Source organism: Corvus moneduloides, chromosome 6 (genome assembly GCF_009650955.1).
Source record: "Corvus moneduloides isolate bCorMon1 chromosome 6, bCorMon1.pri, whole genome shotgun sequence".
Classification (NCBI taxonomy): Eukaryota; Metazoa; Chordata; class Aves; order Passeriformes; family Corvidae; genus Corvus; species Corvus moneduloides.
In genome coordinates, this window is record NC_045481.1 from 34,950,138 (window position 1) to 34,970,458 (window position 20,321).

General features: G+C 39.6%; 1 protein-coding gene across 7 annotated transcripts in view; it reads left to right on the top strand.

Moving 5' to 3' along the window:
• The window catches only part of SMOC1 (SPARC related modular calcium binding 1), a 155,872-nt gene that overhangs the window by 89,379 nt on the left and 46,172 nt on the right, over positions 1-20,321 (top strand). For 5 of the 7 annotated variants that reach the window (XM_032113589.1, XM_032113590.1, XM_032113592.1 and 2 more), the window contains exon 6: positions 16,145-16,234. The exons of 1 other annotated variant lie outside the window; for it this stretch is intronic. In XM_032113589.1, coding sequence (XP_031969480.1) covers positions 16,145-16,234 — 90 coding nt within the window. The remainder of the gene's footprint in view (positions 1-16,144; positions 16,235-20,321) is intronic. One more of the 7 variants, XM_032113591.1, reaches the window with a different exon arrangement.

The following is a 20,321-nucleotide window of genomic DNA, read 5'->3' on the forward strand; positions in this document are numbered from 1 at the left end:
GCTGGAAGGCAGTGCAGACGTGGGCCTGGGGAGATGGAGGCATGTTTGCACGAGGTGGAATGGAAACCCAGGCCCTCCAGAACATGCTTGCTTTGTGACTTTGCAGTTCAGACACTTACACTGACCTTTCTATGCTGAATTTGTCCTGCAAATGAAGAACAAGTTCCCGAGACCTTTGCCAAGGAATGCAATTACTCTTCTGTAGGATTAGGATATCCAGAACCTGCAGATTTCTGTTGCTGTCTCTTTTTTTTTATTCTGACTTGTTCTTTGTATAGTCCTTTCTTATGAGGAGCTTCTTGCATTAATTTGCTCCAGTTGCTGCTTAGTTTGAAGGTCCTGAGACACTTGGAAAACGCATGCTGTCCTCTAGAGGTCTGGATCTCCCCAGTTTCTCCCCCTAGGATGTTGTTAATGTTTTAAGAAGCAGTGAAAGGCATCCTTGGAGCCAGTGTTACTGGATTTCTTCCCTGCCTAAAGAATGTGGGACATTTCTTTCCAGCCAAAGGGAAATTGTGCCATACTTTGAGACAAAAGTAGTAAACATGAAATAAAACAAAGTTTTATTTTCTTTATCTGTGAAATGTTGGGGCTTTAGCTCAGATTTAGCATATTGCAATCAGGAGGAGTGTCTTTTACAGCCACCAAGGTGGTCTTAAAAGTAGGCTTGTTAGGAATCAGAGGGATATAAAAAACAGCCATGTAACTGCTTATCTCTGTAAAGTCATTTGCTCTTCCTTCTTAAAACTGGAATCAGAGTGAATTAAAAGTGAGCGAAGAGGAAATATGTTGAAGTGGGGATACACTGTATGGTAGCATTTTTAAATCAACTGAGTGAAGGAAATGGAAAGGGATGGTTGGTTCAGTGATCTGGGCTTTAAAGATGATGCAGCTATAGGGTAAATTTGGGCTGGAGTAACTTTCAGTGTCAGTCATGAAAAGTCTTGAGTGGTATGAACTCCCTTTTTCTTTTAGAGAGTCTTTTGCAGTGCGAAAAATTCCAGGCCTGTTTTGACTTGTCTCGTTTCCCTATTGTAAAAGCTGACAATAGCATCTGCCATTCCCTGAGTAATTGTTGGTGAAATGTAAGCAGTGATGGCCCTGCAGAAGGCAAAGCCCAGGCTGAGCTTGTTGTACACTTACTATCTTACACGTAGACATGACTCTTGTATGGAGCTGCAAAAAGCTTTCTTCAATGAGTTTTGCAGCCTGCAAGAAAATGCTGAAGCACTTTGAGAAACCTAAGATGAGCAACTTTAAATTCCTGCCAATTAAATATGTAGAATTGGGCTCCTTTTTGTGGGTTTAACTGTAAGAAATTAGTTTAAAGGCAGGCTTTGTTGGCAGGAAAATTCTGGGCTGCAATTGTGGGCAAGTTGGCCATTCTGTGGCTTTTTCCCTGCTGTTTTCCAAGAGTCTTACCTCTAGAAAATGCTAAAGGCCCAGTTGTGCAGCCAACAGACTGAGCAATTTGAATCAGTAATGAGCCATTACTGTGAGTCAGTAATTAGGCTGAGCGGTAAAGGGTGAACACTCTCCTCAGGCAAACCCAAGTGAAGGACAGCTTGTGCTGATGTAAATAAATGGAGCTGCTTGTACCTGGGCACCTGGAAGCTTTGTCTGCTGGTGGTAAGAAGTCAGGTGCAGCTGGCACTAATTCACCTGCCCTCAGCTCGCAGGGAGAGGAGCACATGGCCTCCACAGGGGCTCGAATGTCTCACAGAAGAGATACTATCTTGACAAAAACATTAAGTTGAAATGTGACTAAAGCACCAGACTGGGACTTGGTCTTTACCTTCTCCAGTTCTTTCTGGATTCAACTAGGTACTGATAAAATCTGAAACACAACTGTGCTGTTACACAAATCGAGCTTCAGCTGTGTCTCCAGCTGCATAAATACTGAGAATGCTTTGATGTCATTAGCAGTTTTTGGAGAATACAGGAAAGATAGAGAAATACTGTGTGGCCTTCATCAGTAAGATGAAGTAAATACAAGTTTGCTGAGGCCGTATGAAGTCAAGTGATGGTTCTAGCTGGTGAACACCATCTTATGATTAATTTTTTGCAGAACATTAGCAGGTAGCAAGTCTGCAGTGCTACCCAAACAATTCACCTGGATCCCATATGTTAAGTATATAGATTTAAATAAACGATATATACTAACTTAGAAATCTGGATGGAGGAGAATGTTTGTGCAAATATCATTTTCTGAACTGTTTAACTTCATCATGTAATAGCCTAGACCAGGGCTGATGTGTTTGTCAGGTCTCTTACAGGTAAAATACAGGTTGAACACAGGTGTGCTCAAAATGTGCAAACAATTTGATGCTTGCGGATAGAGCTGGGTGTGTAGTGTAGCTATGTGGAAAATTAGACTGCTATGCATATGTAATAAGTCTGCTTCATGAAAGCAACAGATTTGCTATGTGTGTGTGCTACAAGAGTGCTCCAAGTCTTTCAGATGTGCAAAAGCTTGATTTGTTCTACTGCACGCTGATGGTCACAGTTTCTCAGTCTTCCCTGTTAAAATCTGATAGAGTTAGGAAACAATCTATGGGAGAAACATGAATATGTGCTGCTTTTCATGAAACTGACTGAGGAGTTATGGGGAGAGGTGAGTGTAACAAAAACTGTCCTGCAACAGCTCAAGTGGGCTGTGAGCAAAAATTTCTGTAGATGGAATTTGTAGCACATAAGATTTTGGTTAGCCCATATTTATATTTCCAAGCAAACTTAGCAGTGGAATTGAAGTTCTCTTCCCTGTTATAATATAAAATAGTTCTGTAAAAAATACTATTTACTTAATCAGTAGGTTTGCCAGTTTGTAAATAGTCAGAATTCTCTCTGGTTCCTATTGCTATCTCCAGACTGTATATAATCTACAAAATTATTTATTATTATTATCCAGTTAAATGTAACTGTAGAAAGCAAGTTGATTTCACAGGTATGGTAGACTGCAGTTTGCCAATATGAGAGATTTAATTAGATAGCAAGAACACAACTTTTAACTGGGAATTGTGATCAATTTTTGTGAGAACAGAGGAATGTAATTTTACAATACTGTGTATATTGGATCATTTTTCCAGAGCAGAGCAATGTTCTAAAAAGCTCTTAGATATATCACAGGAAGCAAACAGATTTTTTGAAATATTAGAGTCTAGAAGTAAAACCTCAAATTTGTTACCTAGACAGTAGAACTAAAACCAATCCTTTTGGTTCCCTGCCTTGTCTGAAATGGTTTCGTTTTCATCAAGACTTTTTTGTGGGCCTCAGAACATATGTATCAAATTTGAGGCTGAAGAAAGTTTCATTGGCAAGTATAAAAAGAAGGCAAATTCTGTTTTAAAGTGTATTTTGTTTGATACAATGCAAGAATTCTGCTTTCATCTATAAAGTAGCAGTTCCAATCGGTAGCTTAGTCTATATAATATGACTTAATAAAATTGTAGTTTACGAGTGTTATTATAGCAATCTACAGACAACTCATGTCTGTAATGCCTTAAGAACAGCTGTAAAGGTTTTTAAATTATTAAGTCATAGTATTGAGCAACCTGGTGAGTAGATCTAATAAGTAGACTAACAATTGATTAAACAACATCTGTTAAGGTATTATTAACTGTTTATGTGCTATACGTGGATTTCTGGTGTCTGATCATTACAACTTGCAGAGAAATTGAATAAATTTGGGGTCTGTGAGCGGGTTTTGTTGTTTAAATACTTCATGTAGGCTCAAAACCTTTTTTTAAAGAGTTGTTGAAATTATTCTTCTCATGCTCTATAGAATTTAGCCATCTGAATGTTAGCATTGTTTTCTTTCAAATCAGAGTAATGCACCAGGAAATGTGTTTTGTCGTGGTGCAGGTGTTTGGTCAAGGGGTTGGAAATACTTTCCTTTCAAATCCTTTGCCCCATGAGCTCTGTCAAAGTTTCTCTATAAGAGAGATAAACTATGAAATTATGAAGGGAAAGCTTGAATGTATGCAGACCATGTGTGCCTGTAAATAAGGTAGGGAGAAGCTAGAGAGGCAACCCCAATGTTTGTTCAAGTTCCTGAGATGGCACCTGGGGGAATTAAGGCTTCTTCACAACAGATCTAGCTGGAATAACAGCTTTCCTCTGTGTGCTCATCTGGACTTTTGTTCCCTGTTGACAGCAAGGGAGCTGTACTGCAAAATGCTTTGATAAAAGCTAAGGATGGGAGAAGTCTTCCCCACAGACTGAACTTTTCTGGGCAGTATCTGTGTCTTTTATTACATGTTCCAATGCTCAGCTTGGTGCTCAGTTTCTGATGGGACCTTTAGGTGCTGCAGCAAAGCAATTTGTGTAAGGATTTGACAGGTTTCATCTTGACTGCTCAGCTGCTCACAAATTGCCATTAAATGAGGTGGTTCTTAAAATCAGTTGTCTCTGGTTAATTTTGAACAATCCATCTGTAGATGTCTGGCAGTCTGTAACTTGAGGATTGACCTTCATCTTAAAATAAAAATATTTTAATGTTGTGAATGTGTTGTCACTTATACCCTGTGTACACTGAGATGCTTTGTTCTGTGCATACACATTTCCTTCTGAAACACATTAGATCCCTTGGAGGTCTTTCCAGCACTACTGTTACCGTATCTGATTCCCTCTGTTCTCCATTCTTTCTCGTACAGAAACTGTTCCTTTGGTTTCATCATCAAGTAGAAAACCTCCTTTAGACAAAGTTCAGATCCTGGGGTGAAAAAGCTGGAGCTATGTAGTTAGAGAGCAAAGTTGTGCTTACTAAAGCTCTGACACTCCTCTTTAATGATCGAGGGAGGAAAAAAACTTGTGGAAACAAGCGGTGGAAAAACATCTGTTCCCCCCCCCCCCCCATCCCTTTTTCTTCATTTTCACACATGCAATCATGCAATACAGATATATCAGTGAGGTATCCATTCTCTTTGCCTGCAAGGAAATGAAAAGGCATATTGTAAGCCCAAGGCTAGTCTGGTTGTCAGCCAGGAATTAGTCCTCTAAAGGAGAAAGGGAGAGAGGCTGGCGAGAGAAGAAGCTGGAAATGAGGAGCTAGAAGGGGAAAAGTACACTCTGAGATAGGCTGACTGCACATGGCTAGAGGTGGAAGGGGTCTTGTGCTTCCTCAGTACGCAGGTGTTGGGAGAAAGGAAGGCAGCTTATACACAGGCATGTGTCTGGGGGAGCAGGGTCAAAAATTTAGACTATTTACTTAATCCCTTGGAAAGGCTTTTTTCTCTTCTGTTTTCTTTTTGTGTTTAACAGACTGCTTTACAGGGGACACGTGTGGTAATTAACACATGCAGCTGTAGGGCTTCAACCATATGTCTGAATTTCAAATGGCCATTGATCTGGCAAATTTGCTGCTGTCTCCAACCCCCCACTTATAGGCCTTGAAGATGTGGGAGAATTTATAGAGTCTTTACCTTGAAGAGACCAGAGCTGGAAGGAGAGGAGTGAAAGGGAATGTGAGTGATATTGGGTAGAGAGGAAAGGAAGACTGGTATTCTAATCACACCCTTCATGCCCCTTGCCCCAGCTCACCATGTATTTTCAGGTAGCTTCTAAAATGTTTCCAAAGCTAGGGATCTTGTTATTACTATATAAAGCTTGCATAACACTTGTTAATTTTTTTTGTTGTTCAGCAAAGCAGTCTAAGATGAGAATCAGAGCAATGTCCTTGCAGGCATTTCAGATGTGCTCCCTTTTCTACAGCTGCAGATATCTGGGCTCTTACACAGCCTACAAGTGACAAGGTGGTAGTTGATCATGGACTCTGAGCAGCCTTTCAGGAGAGGTAGTTGAGGAGGGGGTGTCTGTTGGGCTGTGTGGAAACAGAGAATACTTCACATCAAAGTAGAGGCTCCTGAAAAAAAAGTGATATATTGTAGGTAGAATAAAACCAGAGAGGCTAAACTAAACAATCCTAAGGTGGTTGTTGCTTTTGCCAGCAGTGATCAGGCAGCTGTTGACAGTGCTGTAGAGCTTTTTGCAAACTTTGCTCAAAGTTTGGGGCAATGTCAAGTGCTAAAAACCTTGCTATGAGATATGGTGCCTTAAGCAAAATATTTCTATGTGTGGAAACTTTTTTGCTCCCTGTTTTATTTCAAATGTCATTCAAGGCAGTGAGCCAAACAGAGGATGGTGCAAAATTAAGATACTGTAGCTTAAAATCCTGCGGTATCTGTAATACTTGTAGTGTTTACAGGGTGAGATAAAAATGTGTTCTTCTACCAAGTACAAAGCTATTAAAACGTTAAGCATCTCCTATTCTGCTTCCCCTCTTTCAATCTATTTTTAAATGTTCTCAGTGCTAGCTATTGCTGGTTTCTTGATCTCATCACTCACTCTACAGTGTAAGTAATGCTGACGCTTTGGAGGTGTTTCTGCTTTGGATAAAAAGAAAGCCACCAACAAACATTCCTAATAGTCTATACGCCAACTTTTGCTAACTGTGATTTACCCAGCCTGTGTAATATTGCTGCTCTGTTTTTCTGTGTTGTGCTGCTTCTCTCCAGTTTCCCTGTGAAGCTTAGTGCCAGGACTGTCTAGAGCAGCCATGTATTACTTTGCCTTTTCTAACTCACCTCCCTTTTCTCTGTTTATTACTACAGAGAGTACTCCTCCTTGGAACAAGATGGCCTAACATCCCTTGTATGGATTGTCAATAGCTTTTCCAAATAATTTGGTTGTAGCCTATATTGATATGTACTTGGATACAGTTTTTACTACACAGATACAGAGCCTAATTCTTCTTTATTCAGTGTTTAACAATTGAAAGGAAATAAGCTTTAATAATCTCCCTGAAGAAAAAGGTTGTTTCAGTTCTTCCTCTCATCTTCATTACCTTGATCCTTTTCTGTAGAAAAAAAGGGGAAGTGCTGGATTTGCAGCTGTATGATTGCTGGGATGTATTTACCACAGCAAAGCTTTTCTATGCCATGTGACCCATGAAGGTGTCTGCTGGTCAAAATGAGCCTTGGAGACTCTGTTTTGAAACTGAGTGCCATCCCTACAGCTGGCTGCCATTGGTACTTGGTAAATAGGTCATCATTCTTCAGCAAGTGTTAAGTAGTCATGATTTTTGGTAACAGGTAGTTTTTGGTGCTGTGTGTTATGGCCAGTCCAAAAAAACATTTAGTCCTCCCTGATTCTTTTAGCTGTGTCTCCATTTTCCTTCAGGCGTGTGTCTCAGTAGGGGGATGACATTAGACTCTTGAAGGACAGCTTCAAGTATACAGCTGAATGAATAATATTCTTTGCTCCCATTGGGAGCCTCTTTCTGCAGCCTGTGTGTGTTCTTTAGCTTTGAAGGCATTCCAATAGCCTTCCCAGGTGTTGTCGTAGCTGATTTTTTACACAGTGAAATTGTTGCTGGTACATAAGGAGAAGAGCCACGCTCCATGGTGGTCGAGATTCATTTCTTTAGCCATGCAGAACATTGCTAGCAGCTGTGAAACATCAGTCTGCAATGACAGGCAGGCTGAGATCCTGTCTGAAAACTTACCCAGATTGAAGCAGAGCCTGGAAGCTGAGCTGGGACTCTGAGCTTTGTTCCCCTTCTCCTTTCTCAACAAGTAGTTGAACTTGAGTGTTTTAAACATTCTTACATTGCTAGTGAGGATGGGCTCGTAGCTTGTCTGCTGCTAGAAACTATGTTCTGAAATTATCTTAATTATTAATTATTCATTATTGTGAAATCAACGTATAAGTCAACATATGGCACTTACATGTAGCATTTCTAGGCAAGCTGTTCAGTGGGGCTAATGGACTCTAGTCCAAAGAGAGATTTTAGTGTTGTCCCTGCTGCTGCCAAGCTTATTTCAGAAGATATATGAACAAAGTAAAAGCGAATGAATTTCGACACCATGGGATTGAGGATATGGTCATGTTTCAAGGTAAAAGTATTGTATAGCTTATACAGTCATTAAAAAAAATGGAAGTTTTGATTATTAGCTCAGCAAAGTAGCTAGAACAGCAGTCGGATAGAAAAGATGCAGCAATACCAGGGAAATAGTCCCTTCTGCCAAAGAATTGTAGTATTTTGCCTATGATGGAAAGGAGGAACTAAGCTCAAAGGGAGAAAGGCTTGAATCTGATAGAGTGGAAATGATAGATTAAGAAAAATTACTTGTATCTTAGCAGCTCCCTCAAGAGCCTTTGAATGGATATGCAGGTTCTTTTACTTTTTTTTTACCCCCCCCCCCCCCCCCCCCCCCTTTTTTTTTTTTTCCTCCTGGCAATTTGAGCCACTCTGGGAGTGAACTTAAGGTTTTTGACTTAAATCAATACAATTAAAACCATTAGCAACCTAGTTGTCATTCTGTTTGGGGCAGTGACATTAACTGGAGGCTTGGTTCTGTAGGTAAGAGCTGATGACAAGAGCATGTATTCTAAGTCACTGGATGATTTCTGTCTAGTTTAAGGAATAAAACTGCTGCTGGGATTGTTGCAGGAGGGTGAGAATAACAAGTCTCTGAAAGTGGGGGAGGGCACAGTGGGGACAATGTATCCACAGCTTGACAGTGATTCTATGTTGATCAAAAATAAAGCTTTTTGTGCAAATCTTACTGAAGATGGTCTCGAAAGTAACATGACCTTTATTACCTGCTTCGCCTTTTTAACAGGTAAGGTTCAAATCTGGCCTTGGGCATTTATTTTTCCTATTACTTCCACATTTTTGAAGAGACCTGTTTTGCCTTTTGGGAAGGAATTTGGCTGTGAAGTCTGAAAACTGTAAAACTGCAATAAGGTAAATCTATGTGCAGTGGCAGGTCTTCTCCATTCAAGCTTCCTTGCATTTGACCTCAGAAATGCTCTGATAACCAAATGAAAATCTGATCATCCGCTTCTTTAACCCATATCTTATGTACAAATTGCTTTTATAGAGAAGATCATCTGTGTGTTGGAGTTTGGCCCAAAAATGAACTGAGAGTTCTAGTTCTAAACAACAGGACTGTGTGCAGTTTCCTTATTTTGAGTTACATCTGTACTCAGGCTACCTGAGGGATACTGCTGCTTCTTGTTCAAAACTCCAAGCCTGCAAAATTGGTTGAGACTGTGGTTTACTGTTTACAATTTGGAGAGAAACTGGCTGCAAACCAAGAAATCTTATTTCACAGGTTTTGAGGTTTTGAATCCTTCACTTATTTCTCACTAGAACAAAAGAGAGATCACACAAACTTGTGGCTCCCTGCTGTCCTCTCAAATTAGTTGATTGCACTATATTGGGGATTTTAGCTTGAGAAAGGGGAGAGCAAAGGGTGAGTCTCAAGTTTGAATTAGATTAGTGCTCTTAAATAATGGCTTTAATAATCTTAAGGTAGTTTGTCTTCTGCTTGGAAGCATGCCCATATACTTGAGGAAAATGTTCTTTGGAATGCTACATTTCTGTAAGTGTGTTAAAACAACAACTTTTCACAAGTAGTGAAGCAAATTTACATCACAAGAAAGCTCAGCTTAATTCTCTGATCTTTATAGCTGCTGCTTGTTCCAGTAACATGTAGTGTCTCTGAATTGACACCAAAATCCCTAAGAGTGTTGCCATCGAAGTGGTAAATTATAATGGCTCAGTTTTCAACTGCCTTGTCTTCCATGCAGCAGTACTAAGAAGATGTTTTTTCTCCCCAGAAAGGTTTGCATACCTTACAGAAGGGAGTCAGGTATTTTAAGGGGTAATTACCATAGGGCTTGGTTCAACCTGTAAAGTTCAAATCTGAATCTGGATCTGAACTTTCCCAGAGGCACGGGATGGTTTTGGACATTGTATTGGTTTGACCTGTTATAGTGCGAGCTCTGAAATGCAGGTCCAGATGTGGGCTGGGATTTTGTATCTTCCCAAGTATGAGACATTAAGGGTCAGTTTTACATGACACATAATTGAAATAATATAAAACTGGATCTCATGTTGAGGAAGGTGTCTACAGCATTATGTGTGAAGGGTAATACCTTGCTATGTCTTTATTTTTCAAAAGAAGCTGTTTAAAGGCTGAAAAGAATGAGAGGTTAGAGGGCAGGTTTCTTTTGGCTAGTCAATGTAGAGCTACCTTTAGAACTTATGCAGTAAATAAGCACTTTGGATTTTAGAGAGATTCTGTCTGAATCTCGAGGTTGAATAGTTTCAAAGCCACTGAATCCCAGAGACTAGAGCATTGCTATTAATGAGTGCTGCTCCAGACCCCTTTTGACACGTTTGCTTTTGAAGGACCAGGCCTAGGAAGAGTGGGCTCTTTGTTTGTGGTCAGAATAAACTCATTGTACACCCAGACAATTAACTCTTCAATCGACTTGCCAGCCTCTGTAAAGCACTCCACTCCCCACTCTGTCTGCCTCCAGTTCTATTCAGACACTTAAACACACCAGTGTTTTTTGTTTATTATTCTGAAAAAGTCCTTCACAAGAATAGTCAGAGCAGATCAACATTGTCCTCCCAGCAGCATTTATCTCCGCCTGGCAGTGAGTGTGTCAATCAGGAATCAAAAAGCCAAACAGAGGAGGCTTTGAATTGTGTCACAGGGGTCAGAGTTACTTCCAGCTGTCTGTGCATGGGATAGGCTTTCTTGCAGGGCGAAGAATTGTGCTGCCAAACAAACACTGCGTACATTGGATCACAAAGTCCTTGGGGCTTGAGTGGCTTTTTTCATGTTGATGCACCTGCAAGGGAGATGTGAGAAGGAAGTGGGGGGAACTAATGCCTTCCAGAAGGCACGGGGAAAGGCTCCTTATCCTATCTGGTTGATGCCTGGAATGCAGTGCTGAAATAAAGGCTGCTTGCATCCATATGGCATACAGAATAGTTGACGTAGGAAGAGAAAAATTACTGCAGTGACAGAGCAAGTCAACCTTGGCAGTTAAGAGCTCATTAAGCCATACAGAGCCCTTCCATGTTTAGCACTTAGGCATATTTTCACCTTTTAAAGTTCGTATCCAAGTGTTTGGGGGTTGTTATATCCAAAGGGAGTACATTGCTGCTGTTTCTTAAAATTAAAGCAATAAAGAGTGAGAACTTGGCTTTTGCTGATTTGGTTTAAAAAGTTGGGGTTTTTTTCTTAACAGTTGTGGGATCTCCCTGCATAGAAGTGGTAGGACTTGACGATCTTAGAGCTCTTTTTCAACCTAAATGATTCTATGGATAGGAGTGTGAAAACTTGGCAGGGAAGTCTATCTGCACTGGTGTGTTTTCATTTCAGCTGCTTGCAAAAACTTATCTTGATTGGCCAGATTGTAAGAATTTTTTTGCATGAATGCTGACTTTCTGCGCTTATATTGGCAATATATGTCTGTACATAAAAGTTCGCATAGACTATTAAATTAATTATGACTTGCTGAAATTATTTCATTTAATGTAGGGAAGGATTGTGGTTAAGGCAACAATTTTCTCCGCCCCTACAATACTAGAAGGGACATGTATTTTTGTTTAAGACCCCATGTAGTGCAAACACAAAACACAAGTTTTGTTGTATTTTTTCTTTTATTTTTTTTTAATACTTAAAATACCCTGCACCTGGGGATAATACATAGAAATGTCAAAGACAAAAGTGCGTCTTCAAGATTCAGGAACTGCGTGGATACAAGGAGTCTAATTGACCTGGCAGGTCTTTGTTCATCTGACCAGAGTTACTAAAGCCACAGGAATGAGTATGTATGACTTAAGTCCCTCCGGAGTACCAAAGCCTAGGAAAGCTCTTCTCCCTTGCTGTTGACTTGACAGGTTTGCTAAAGGTGGACTTTGCTGCATCAAACAGAACATGCTAAGAGTTCACTCATTGTCCTGGCTCTCTGTGCTCTAAGTTGCTTGTTTAGCTTTAGCTATGCTCTCTAATGACTGAGCCAACACCAAGTGATGGTAAGTGAAGAAACCACTTGACACTGGAAGAAGGCTACCTCTTCCCAGAGCAGAGCTATGCATTTAAAATTGTCATCTGCTTATTCTCTCAGTCTGACTCAAGTCTGGGAAGCATTGATGTTCAAGCTATAGACTTACAAAAAAGACTAGATTTTGTTTAAAGCCTGGATGATTGACTCCGTCAACACCTGTGCTCTTCAAAATGGAAGAAGTGTTTACAGATTGCCTCATGGATTCCAGTGAGAACACAACATTAGCCTCCCATACCACATGTCCTACCCAGGAAGAATATACTCACTGCACAGATCATCTGTATACTTGCATCATCGCATTAGCAGGCCAAGACCTATGTGCTTCTGCAGCAACATCGACCTTCAGTACATCACTTTTATCTTCTAACTTTTCCTCTTTCTACAGCTTCCATTAGGTGGCTTGAGTCAAGAACGGTAATTCACAGCAGCAGGCAGTTACTTGACATTTTTCCACAGTAATTAATGCTTTTTCATGTCAAGGAGTTTACTTTTCTCCTGATGTAACTTGAGTTGCTCATGGCCTCAGTGCTTGTCATTCAGAGTAAAATGATCACTTTAACAGTTGTCCTTTGCATGAACTGGATCTCGTTCTCCCTCAACCCCAGTGTACACTACAGTCATTCCAGATGTGGATGCCTGCTAGATGTTTTGCAAGGATAAAACTTGGGGAGGGGAATTCTAGTGGTTGCATAAAAAATTCTTGCCCAGCACTAGTAGTAGATCTGGGCATGCAACTAGTTGTTCCTGTTTTGAGTCATTGTCAGTCAAATACAATAAAAACTGTTCTTGCTTATGAGCTTCTGACAGTAGCAGAGCAAGAGGGATTCTGGTTTATATCTAAGGTATCTTAATGTGAAAATGGCTTAGGGAGTTTCGTTTAGACCTGCCTGTTTCACTCTTATCCTGTGGCAAGATAAAAATACCACTTTAAAGTTGACAGCAGTTGAGCCAGAAAAATCTGCTTAACTTTTGCAAGTGTACCTAGAAAAAGGACACCTACTGGAGGAGTTTTATAGCTTTAAAATGTCCCATAAGGAGGTATTCTATTGAGTAATACTGCCTGTAGTCAGTGGTCTTGGGAAAAAAAAGTGGGTATTCATGCTGTGTTATAAAACTTGGAAGAGAAGTATCCCAGTGAACTCTTCCTCAAGGCTCTGAAAATATTCTTCAACCAAGGGATGTGGTTCTGAATTACATGAGTTCCTGGTCTGGAAGCATTGCTATCTAGAGGGATTAGGAAGTAACACTTGATCTCTTTAATCTCTCTGTGACATTCTGCGTATATGGATCTATTGCAGTGACATGCCTCTTTCGAAAGTGTGGAATTTAACAGCTCTTTGAAAAAAGGAGGAGACTGTACTCAGTGAACATACTTCATTACCTTTGTACCTGAAGTAACAGTATTCTGTACTTCTCATGTAATATCACTGGAGACTTTAGGCCTCTGGAATAGTTTGGGGTTTTGTTCTAAGTTGAAATATTTATTTAAGGAATACAAAATGTTTGTTAGACTTTCAGGTATGTAATATAGAACTTAGTCCTTGTTTGCGAGGAGCAGTGGAACAAATGTTCAGTGTGACAAACGGAGTATTGAGTGAGAGGAAAAATCAAATAAGAGTAGGCAAGTATTAGGGTGGCTTTTCTGCCGAAAGGGAACAGCAGTGAAACTTTTTGCCATAAGCTAATTTGAAACACTGAGACTTACTGAGAATTCTCCAGTTTAAGAAAAAAATTTAGTAGTTTCAGAGTAAGAAGCTGGCAGCTGGGAAGTGAGCATGGTGTTTTTAATGAAGTGCAATTTTTGTCTTTTATGTGACTATTTCATGACCTTTAAAAAACAATCAGAAATATCCCTGGCTTTTGATTTTTGAAATATGGTGAACATAATTACAGGGCTCTTGTCTATTGCATTTTTTCTTGTATGTGTGATGAAAGAACGGTAGTTGCTTGAACAGGGGAATAATTATACTTTTCTCTATTTGCAAAACCCTTAATACTGTACTGGGTGCTGCTACAATGTGGACTGAGTGACAATTTAACCTTAGTAATCCAGTAAAGAAATGATTGTAATTTATTGAGCCATTTTACTGAGATTATCTTAAACAGTAGCTTTGAACTGAGGGGTTTATTTAATACTCTCCAGTAGCTTAATGGCTAACTTCATACAAAAGCTGCTGCAAAATTCTCTTTCTTTAAGAAGAATGTATTTGACAAATTGTAACTGCTGCTGTGTTCCTTGCACATACATGAATGTGAAAGAACCCCCATGAACCTGAAACATCCTGTGTTCTGCCAAATTTCAAATAATGATTTGGATCAAGTGCTGTGGCTCAGATCCACTTCTAATTTTCCTCCATTGTTGGCTTCCGGGTTGCTGCTTTAAATCTGAAAAGCAATTCTGTAATTACTTGGTGCAGAAGCATTCATGAGAACAATAAGAAGAAACTTATTATTGTACTGGTCCTTTTTTTAACACCAGGTCTCTTCCTGTTTTGTATAACTTGAGAATTATTCACCTTTCTAGTTGTTCTATGAGTGTCTTCAGCAGCTTTGCGTTGGTTTCTCAATCTGTATAGCCAATCATGCTAATTACATACTGTTCACTGCTTCATTATAGTGTAAAGTGCCATCCTAAATAAATAACAAGCCATAGCTGTGGCTCCTGGAATCTTGCAGAAGCAGAGCAACATGCTCTAACATAAAAAATGAAGATCAGCTATTTACTTCTGTCCAAAGAGTCTTTAAAGGGCAAAACCTTCCTCCTTGTAATTGAAGCAATATTCAGGAATTTTTTCCAAGTCAGTTGCTCAAACTTTGAAAAAAATAAATACTGCTTATCCAGGTTACTGGTAATGCCCAATAACAGGAAAGCTCAGAACAAGAGCTGACTGAGAAATGGTAAGTATTTTTTCTTCCAAGTATTTTTTGTTATGCTTGCAGCTAAGCATAAAACGAAATACAATGATGAAGAGGGAAAATGACAATAGGGTGTCTCTCATTTCTGTCAATGTCCTTTATTTCAGTGGATCTCTGAGGTTGAAATGGAATTATCAGCATGTTTTTTTTTCTGTGAATTAGACTACTTTGTGTAGAAATGCACAAAATTAATGAATTGTGGAAGAGGTGTTCAAGCTTTTCCTCACTTTCAAAAGTGCAAATACAGGTATGGGTGGAAAAAGTCTATGAGCTTCTGTTTTCTATCTCTGCCCTTCCCTTCACCTTCCAATGGTCTCTTACTTCTGTAAATGGAGCTGATACAAGAGAAGGCTAAGGGCAATTATTGCTGCCTCTAGGAAGGACTGTCTCTTGTGCCTTTCCTCCAAAGAGTGTTTGCCCCGTGCATCTGGTGATCATGGAGATAGAGGCAAGCCTGGCTTATCTGGCATGGCCTCCTCCCTCCAACAGGTTTTCACTGTGTAACTTTACATTTTTGGTTACTGCCCACTTTGCTGCCTAGTGTCATTCCTGCCCATAACACGTGCAAAGAATAGTTACTAGAAATTGGAAGCTCTAAGTCACTATATTTCAAACAGGGAAAAACCCCCAATTCTAGGCGTAGTAGGTTGACCCTGGCTAGATGCTAGGCACCCACCAAAGCTACTCTTATCCCTGTGCTCTGGAACTGGATAGAGGAGAAAATGTATCAAAGGTTTGTGAGTTAAGGTGCAGGAGAGATCACTCATGAAATACTGTCATGGGCAGAACAGACCCAACTAAACCTGAACTTAATGTAAGAGAAATTATTTTCCCACAATTTTGCTGTTAGAAGACATTACTACCACATTGCAATTAGAGAACACCTTGATGCAGTCATTGTAAGAAAAAAGATTTGCTTTTGACCATCCCTTTCTAACAGCTCTGCAGTACATGCTGGTGCCAGGTTCTGCACAGGTAAGTTTGAGAAGAAGAATTTTTCTTTTGAACAAAAGGAATGAGGAGGAAGACACAATAGGACAGCAATCCCCAGAACTGTTGCTGTCTTCAGGAAATGGCCTGTGTAAAACTAAACTGACTGAAACTAAATAGGCAATTAATTGCCTTTTGGGGAGACTACCAGATGATAAACACCAGTGGTTTGTGGAGGGAGCGGGGAGGCTTTTTAAGTGTACTGAAAGGGCTTGATGCATGTTTTATGTAAAATGTTACTGTTTTTAGCATAAAATGATTTTGTTCTGTCTGTCTTCTCTCTCTTCTGGACTTGGCCGGGCCATGTACAAATCCCAATCATTCAACAGTACTGGAGAGTAGATAGTATTTACCTCAATAATGGTAGTTTCTTTTCGATTCTTTTTAACCCTCAATTCAGATGATGGTTCGAAGCCAACGCCTACCATGGAAACCCAACCTATTTTCGATGGAGAAGGTAAGAACATTCCTTAAAATAACAACAAAAAAAGCTATTTCCTTCTCTCTTTTCTCTAGGATTTATGGTTCAAATGCTTTCTTTATCCTGCAAAGCAGACAAGCCAGTGAATCTCATAAGTTATCTAAATTTTAGAGTGCCCTTGGGACCTCAGGCATTTTCCCTAATCTTTTACATCCTCCCCACTTTTCTAGAATCCAACAATAACACCAGTTGATCAGACTCCTGGTGTAATCTTGGAGGGAAAAGTGTGTCATAGCAAGTAAAAAAAAGGTGCATCAAATTGGAAGTAGCCACTTCCTTTAGACTGTCCTTACCCCCTTACTATCTCCACTTTGACGACACTAATGCTGGGAGTTTCATAACCTTTGCAATGTGTTACAGCTTCACAAAAGGAAGGGTAATGCTAAACCACAGCTTGTGAATGTTGACTTGGAAGAAAATTGCTGGGAGGTTTCTTTATTTAGCGAATGCTTTCATTGACGCACATACTATTTAAGCAAATGAAGTCATTGTCCTGGGCCCACTTAATTCATGGCCCACCCAGGCAGTTTCCTTCTCAAATAGGCAATCTTGCAATTGTATTATTTTGGAGAGGGAATATCGGACCTTAGTCTATTGGAGGCCTTTAAACAAGGATAAAATGGCTGTCATCACAGAGGGTTCAAGCCTTTTAACATACAAACATAAATATCAGTGGTAATAGTGGTCCTTTGGTAGTGAATGGGACTAATAGCAGCTGCTTGTATCTTGCATATTGCTTGGAAGTAGTGCCTGTTTCCTACAGGTTTAAACCCTCAACCATTATAGTGAAGCTATGGGCTGAACTATGAACCACTCTGTGACCCATCTGAAATTGTGGGGCATAGGGCAGTGAGGGAAAGCCTATGCATTTTCATAGGGGACTGCTGTACTTCGTGCATTTTTTAAACTGGATCAAAGGCAGAAATGAAGACTACTGAGCAAGAGTATATTTCCTGCCTTCTTGTAAAAACATGTGCTGTGGTGGGGTTTTATTGTTGCTAAAATAAACTTATTTAATGGCAAGATGCTGTAGTCCTATCACTTCATATTTAGTGATTGTAGATTTGTAACAATCTTATTGTGAGTTTTAAGAAACAGCAAGAAAAGCTCTCAGAGAAAAAACAATCTCAAATAAACAAAGGAGACTGAAGCTATGCTGGCTCTCTCTTCTTTACATCATAAGAAAGTTCCTCTTGGCAGTAAGCTGATATTGTATTAAATTACTGTTGGCAGTCACAAATTTCTGACCTTTAAGTTTTCTTCTGAGAGGGTGCCCATAGGTATTTAAAGGGAAGAACGTACTAGTAGAATGTGGGAGTGAGATGATGTGGTTAATACAGCCTGTTCAGAAGCTCTTTCTAGGAGAGTTGCAATGTTTTGGTCTTTCAAATAGAACTGGACAAGGCTCTTGAAGTGGTGTAGTGAACACACCTTTTCTGGTTCTTCTGGTGATAGGCAGAATCTGAAAAGAAGTGTTATCCTATCTTCTATGAAAAACCTTTTTAATCAAAAACCTTCACACTGATTTGTAGGTGAACTCAAGTCTGATAAATGAGCTTGGACTGTATGATGAAAGATTGCTCTCACAAACGTTGCATTGTATTATTCAAGAGCTTATCTCCTCGGCTTTGAGAGAGAATGAGTCATGCAATGGCTTCCTGTTGTATTAGCAGTGTCCCTTATGACTCTGGAGAAGAGACTGACAGGCAGGTTAATCAGGCTATGCATCGATGGATAATAATTTCTAAGTTTGTCACTCTATATTTTGTCATCTCTATTAGTAAAGTTGGACTAAGGAGACTTCAGTGGTGGCTGTAACATAAACAATTAATGGTGTAGTTCTTTGGGTGTCCTATGCAGCACCAGGAGTTGGACTTCAATGATTCTTGTGGGTCCCTTCTGGCGCAGGATATCCTGTGATTCTAAAGTCCTGAGCAACCTGGTCTGTTCTTCTAGCTGACCCTGTCTGGAGCAGAGGTTGGACTAGACACCTCAGGATGTCACCCTGAACAATCCCTTAATTCTATTTGAGCAAACATGTTGTGATACTTCACTAGAAGACTCCCAGTGTCTTGAGTAGGTCTTCCTGAGGAATGGCTTGTACTTGGTATCTTACACAAATGACAGAAAAGGGCAAAACAGTTATCCATTCACCTGTGAGGTCTGAAATTTTCATAGATGTTCAAAGGGGTTAAAGTTCAGATCCCATTCCACTTCACTGAATTTGAGAACTGATGGGTTCCTGTAAACCTATATATTCAAAGTCAGGTGGCCAGGGTGGAGCTGATATCAACACAAATGGACAATAACAATGTAGATTTTTTTTTTCATTTTTTGCCTTTGGTTGCCTACCTTCCATACACTAGGGACTGACTTTTTTTCAAAGGGCATTACATACTCTCAGCTGCCCCTGAAATTTGTGATACCTTTTGGACTTCAGCATCTCTAAGGTGAAGGTTCACCTTTCTCATGTTTTCATCTGCATTGGAGGATAATGAAAATTCACATTTCATGCATAAGTTCCCCTCCCACTCCCTACCATCCTCCCTGAGGGCATAACAGAGCAGTGCCAGAGATAATGTAAATCAGATAACTTAAATTCTCCCATCCAAGGTTTGAATCATAACACAGCCATCTCTCTAAAAATTATTTCATATTATTATAATGCAGATCTTAGAGATGCTTATAGTGAATCTTTTCTTAAGACAAGATTCTCCTCTGCTGAAGAGTGTTTTATTAATGTCCTTGGTATAGTTTTAAAAAATTCTATTCCCTCCTGCACTTCCAGGCTCTGTTTTTTTGTTTTCTCCATCTATTTAGTTTCCATGTGCAAGGTGTAATGATTTCCTAAAGATATCTTCTTTAAACATCTCTTCTTTTTGGTAAACTTCACCTCTTAATTCAGTGGGAATCTACTCTTTCCACAGATCTGTTGTTCAGACGGGTCTGTAATCCAAAAAAATGTCCAGGTTACCTGGACTGAAAATAGATTTTTATGGTAGATTCCAAGGAAATAATTTCCTCTTCTTTTTCTTTCTCTTTTTTCACAGAATTCCTCTTTGTGCACCTTTCAACCTCACTGAAAGATGTACACCATTGTATTTCTAAAGGTCTTCATCCATTCTTCAGCATCTATTGACTTTGGTTGTCCTTCCTTTTTCAGCTGTAGACATACATGGTCCATATGGTGCAGATTCAGAGCTAAATTTCATCCCAGATTTAAGCATTTAAGCCCCTTTTGGAGAGAACTACCTCAAATTAAACATTGGGTAAGAGCTAGGAAAGGGAGAAGCACCAAAGGAGAAATAGTCCATAAACCAAAGCATGTAGGTATATGTATTTATAGAAGTACATGATGGCTGACTGTTGATAAAATAGTGTAGTGAAACTGGCAGATAAGGCAGTTTTTGATATTCCAGCAGTAGTAAAAGTTTGTTTAACAATGTTCAGCCTATACTTCTTTGTGAAAAAATGCCCTAAACACAATTATTATAATGCCTCCAATCAACGTGGCTGAAAACATTTAGGAAGGAGAGATTAATTTTCTTTTTTTTTCATGTTCTTGTAATTTATAATCAGTTTCTCTTTAGTCAGCCAGCTTCTCCCTTTGCTGAGCAGTTCCATGTAAATGTCAGCAAGGTAGCAGGAAAACTTATGTGAAAAGTTCTTAGAGGAACTTAAGAAAAACCTCAGGATGTACTATTTAAGTTGTGTTCTTGTGGAGACTGAAAACTTTTTCAGAAAATATCAGTCCTGAAAATATCACTTGAGGTGCTCTAGCCCATGGTAGCAAGTACTGCTTTGCTCAGTTCTAATCAAATGCTGAGGTTATGTCATTTCTGTGGCTTAGGGCAGGTTCAGACGTGTTTTGAAGTTGATTATAACACCTCAGAGGAGATGCTCTAAGCACTTTTTTTTCCACAAATTTATGTTTGGATGTCTTGGTTAGTGCATCAGACATGCTTTTCTAACTAGAACCTATTTCTTTAACAGACTTCCTTTCAAGTCTTTCCAGAAATATCTTCATGTCTCTGCCTATTTATTTTGGATTTTGTTGTTGCTT